At 61.7% G+C, this 3,710-nt stretch overlaps 1 protein-coding gene across 2 annotated transcripts; it reads left to right on the top strand.

Moving 5' to 3' along the window:
* Positions 1-591: 591 nt before the first annotated feature.
* LOC101425641 (saoe class I histocompatibility antigen, A alpha chain-like) lies at positions 592-3,507 on the top strand. Of its 2 annotated transcripts, none has more exons than XM_058285473.2 (8): positions 592-717; positions 862-1,131; positions 1,403-1,678; positions 1,800-2,075; positions 2,190-2,297; positions 2,683-2,715; positions 2,871-2,918; positions 3,083-3,507. In XM_058285473.2, the coding sequence occupies exons 1-8, from the start codon at positions 654-656 to the stop codon at positions 3,085-3,087; spliced, it is 1,080 nt and encodes a 359-aa protein (XP_058141456.1). In that variant the 5' UTR covers positions 592-653; the 3' UTR covers positions 3,088-3,507. The 2 variants fall into 2 exon arrangements, with proteins under 2 accessions (XP_058141456.1, XP_058141454.1); XM_058285471.2 differs by having other exon boundaries at positions 2,848-2,918.
* The last annotated feature ends 203 nt before the right edge of the window (positions 3,508-3,710 follow it).

Below are 3,710 nucleotides of genomic sequence, written 5' to 3'. Positions count from 1 at the left end.
CCTGAAAAGGCTGTTAAAAATACTCCTCTCTTTTCCAACATTTATATCTGAGGCTGAATTTTTGTTCAAACTCAAATAACAGATTGAATGTGATACGGAAGTTCAGGGGTGCTCTACTGAGACTGCTGAGAAAGATTTGCCAAATTGTAAATTGATCCACTCTTTTATTACTTGTTTTCTTTTCGAATTAGTTATCAACGTGTCATGAGTTTTGGTATAAATACTCATCTACGGGAATTAGTATTTTATTTCCATTTTAATTTCTAGTATAGCTGGTACCAGTAGGGGTCACCCACATCCCCTCGGGGTCCTCACTCACTTGTCAGCTGTGAAGTCAGGTCAGGCCTCACTGACGGGGTGACAGTGTTCGGGGCAGGGGAGGGGTCGGGCCAGCCCAGGACCCGGTCTCGCTCTCAGGGTCCCCCCGAGGCTGGCTGTGGGGGGAGGCGAGGGGGGAGTCCCCGGTCCCCGCAGTTTCACTTCTTCTCCCAACCCGAGTCAGGCCCTTCTGCCCCGACACTCGTGACGCGGGCCCGGGCGGCCTCCCATTGCGGGCCCGGTTCTGGGGAAGCCAATCGCGGGCCCCGCGGCCCAGATATAAAGCCCGCCCCGCCCCGCCCGGACTCAGCTTCCTCCAGACCCGGGGTCCGGCCATGGCGCCGGGGACCCTCCTCCTGCTGCTCGCGGGGGCCCTGGCCCTGACCCCGACCCGGGCGGGTGAGTGCGGGGGCGGGGGTCGGGGTGGGGGGCTGCCCGGAGGGGGCGGGGGGGCCTGGGGGGCAGGACCCCGGAAGCCGCGTCCCCCACGCTGACCCCCACGATCTCCACGCCAACCCCCGCCCCTTTTCTGCCACCCCCCAGGCCCCCACTCCCTCAGGTATTTCTACACCGCCGTGTCGCGGCCCGAGCGCGGGGACCCCCACTACATCGCCGTGGGCTACGTGGACGACACGCAGTTCGTGCGGTTCGACAGCGACGCGGAGAGTCCGAGGATGGAGCCGCGGGCGCCGTGGATTCGACGAGAGGGGCCCGAGTACTGGGAGCGGGAGACGCGGATCCAAAAGGACACGGCACAGAGTTACCGCGTGAACCTGCGCAACCTGCGCGGCTACTACAACCAGAGCGCGGCGGGTGAGCCCCGGGCCCGGGGTCCGCGCACGGCCGGGATCCCCAGGACGGGCCGGGGGCGCCCGAGGCTCGGTCCCCACTGCACCCCGAGGCCGCGGGACCCGGACCCCACCCGGGAGGGGCTTTTCCTCGGTTTCGTTTTCAGTTTAGACCAGACGAGGCTGGGGGGGGGCCCCGCGGGGTGAGGTGTGGGCGGGGCTAAGCGCGGGGCGGGGCCAACGGTGAGGGTCGTGGGCGGGGCTGTGGGCGGGGCTGACCGTGGGGGCGGGGCCAGGGTCTCACACCCTCCAGAGCATGTACGGCTGCGACATGGACCCCGACGCGCGCCTCCTCCGCGGGTATGAACAACACGCCTACGACGGCGCCGACTACCTCGCCCTCAACGAGGACCTGCGCTCCTGGACGGCGGCGGACACGGCGGCGCAGATCACCCGACGCAAGTGGGAGGAGGCGGGGAATGCGGAGCACAGCAGAGCCTACCTGGAGGGCAGGTGCGTGGAGTACCTGCAGAGATACCTGGAGAGCGGGAAGGAGACGCTGCTGCGCACAGGTACAGGGGGGCGGGGCGCCCCAACCCCAAATGTCCTGTCCATTCCTGGTGGTCCCATGAGCGCTGCTAGAATGACCAGGAAAGAAATGGAAAGTTCCTTAAGTTTCTGACCTTCCTGCAGACCCCCCAAGGGCACACGTGACCCTCCACCCCACCCCTGACCGTGGGGTCACCCTGAGGTGCTGGGCCCTGGGCTTCTACCCCGCGGAGATCACGCTGACCTGGCAGCGGGACGGGGAGGACCAGACCCAGGACATGGAGTTTGTGGAGACCAGGCCTGCGGGGGACGGAACCTTCCAGAAGTGGGCGGCTGTGGAGGTGCCTTCTGGGGAGGAAGAGAGATACACGTGCCACGTGCAGCACGAGGGGCTGCCCGAGCCCCTCACCCTGAGATGGGGTAAGTGGGACGAGGTGGGGGCCTCTTCTAGGGAAGCAGGAGCCCTTCTGAGCTCCTCCAGAGGGTCAGGACCTGAGTCTGGGGTCAGGGCCCCTGACCTCCCCCCCTTCTCAGAGCCGCCTTCCCAGCCCCCCATCCTCATCGTGGGAATCGTGGCTGTCCTGGTCCTCCTTGGAGTGTTCATGCTGGCTGGAGTTCTGTTCTGGAAGAGGAGGAACTCAGGTAGGAAAGGGGCGGGTCTGAGGTTCCTTGTCCACGGGGTTTCCAGCCCAGCCGTGTGCCCTGCCCCTTCCTGGTACCGTGAAGCCCCTCCTCACACACCTGCCCATCCAGTCTGGGCCTGTTACTACACTTACTTTATAAAACCTTTAAGAGATGTAGGACAACGTCCCCAGTGATGACGTGGAGGCCCCTGTTCCCAGCAGTCAGAGGGAAGGGGCTGCTGAGGACAGACCTCCAGGAGAACAGAAGGTCCAGCCCACACATCCCCCACCTCATGTTTCCTGATCCTGCCCCGGGTCTGCAGTCACGGTTCTGGAATCTTCCCTGGATCCAGGACTAGTTCTGAGGACCTCGTGTCCTGCTCTCACTAGTTGTTCTTCCACAGGTGGAAAAGGAGGGAGCTACGCTCAGGCTGCTGGTAATTGGGGGACGGAGGGGGAGGTGGTGTGGAGGGTCAAGGCTGACCTGAGGCTTTGGGGAGTGTAGACGGAGCCCACGGGCAGCTCACCCCATCACTCCTTGACTCACATCTCCCTGTGGCTCTGACCAGACCCTGTGTTTGTTCCTGTCCAGCCAGCGACAGTGCCCAGGGCTCTGACGTGTCCCTTGAGGCTTCTAAAGGTGAGACCCTGGGGGCCCTGAAAGGGGAGAGGGGTTGGGCCGAGAGGACACACCTGGGTCCTGGGGATGCCTTGGATGTGGACATGAGGACTGTGGAGGGCTGGTCATGACGTCAGCATTTACAGAGACGACCTGAACGTGCTCTTGATTGTTTTCTCCTGTAGCGTGACAAAGCTGCCTCGTGGGGGATGGAGAGATTCCAGAGCTGTTCACGCCCCTCATGTGACTTCAAGACCCCTTCCTTTGGGTGTGAAGACTTTCCTTCCTCAGCTGGCATCCTGTGTCTGCATTCACGTTGTATCCTGGAGGATGGGGAGGTAGCTCGCCTCTGCCCCCACGTCCCCCACACTGACCTGTGTTCCCTGCCCTGACCAACCGTCCTGCTCAGGAGAGCTGGGTGTGGAGCGTCCACTGCCCCGTCTTACTTCATGGTGCCCCGAGCTGCCCCTTCCTGCTTACCTTGAGAATGAGAACCTGGGATGATTGTGCTTTTACAAATTCTCGCTATTAGGTGGGATTGAGGAATCAATTGTGAGAGAGGAAGATTCTTAAGAAAGAGGAAATAAAAAGAATTGAGAACCTTCTAGAATTTTTTGTGTACTGTGCTAAGTATTAATTGTGAGGAGCCGAGGTGGACAGGCCTGTGGACAGTGTGGGCTTCACACGGAGGAGGATTGATGTTTCGAATCTCCTGGTGGTTCAGTCCTTCTCTGCCGCCTGCCCTCCTCTCTGCCCTTACCCAGCTCCCCTGACCCCAATGCTGGCTGCAGCCCAAGCCCATGGATGTGTAGA

The sequence above is a fragment of the Dasypus novemcinctus genome, chromosome 22, assembly GCF_030445035.2.
Source record: "Dasypus novemcinctus isolate mDasNov1 chromosome 22, mDasNov1.1.hap2, whole genome shotgun sequence".
Classification (NCBI taxonomy): domain Eukaryota; kingdom Metazoa; phylum Chordata; class Mammalia; order Cingulata; family Dasypodidae; genus Dasypus; species Dasypus novemcinctus.
Note: the sequence above shows the minus strand (reverse complement) of the source record. Positions and strands in the feature narration are given on the sequence as shown.

Excerpts from the sequence above, each read along its gene's own strand:
- LOC101425641 (XM_058285471.2), top strand. The coding sequence starts at position 654 with ATGGCGCCGGGGACCCTCCTCCTGCTGCTCGCGGGGGCCCTGGCCCTG. Across the intron at positions 2,298-2,682 it reads CTGGAAGAGGAGGAACTCAG|GTGGAAAAGGAGGGAGCTAC; the intron begins GTAGGAAAGGGG and ends GTTCTTCCACAG. Across the intron at positions 2,716-2,847 it reads GAGCTACGCTCAGGCTGCTG|ACCCTGTGTTTGTTCCTGTC; the intron begins GTAATTGGGGGA and ends GGCTCTGACCAG.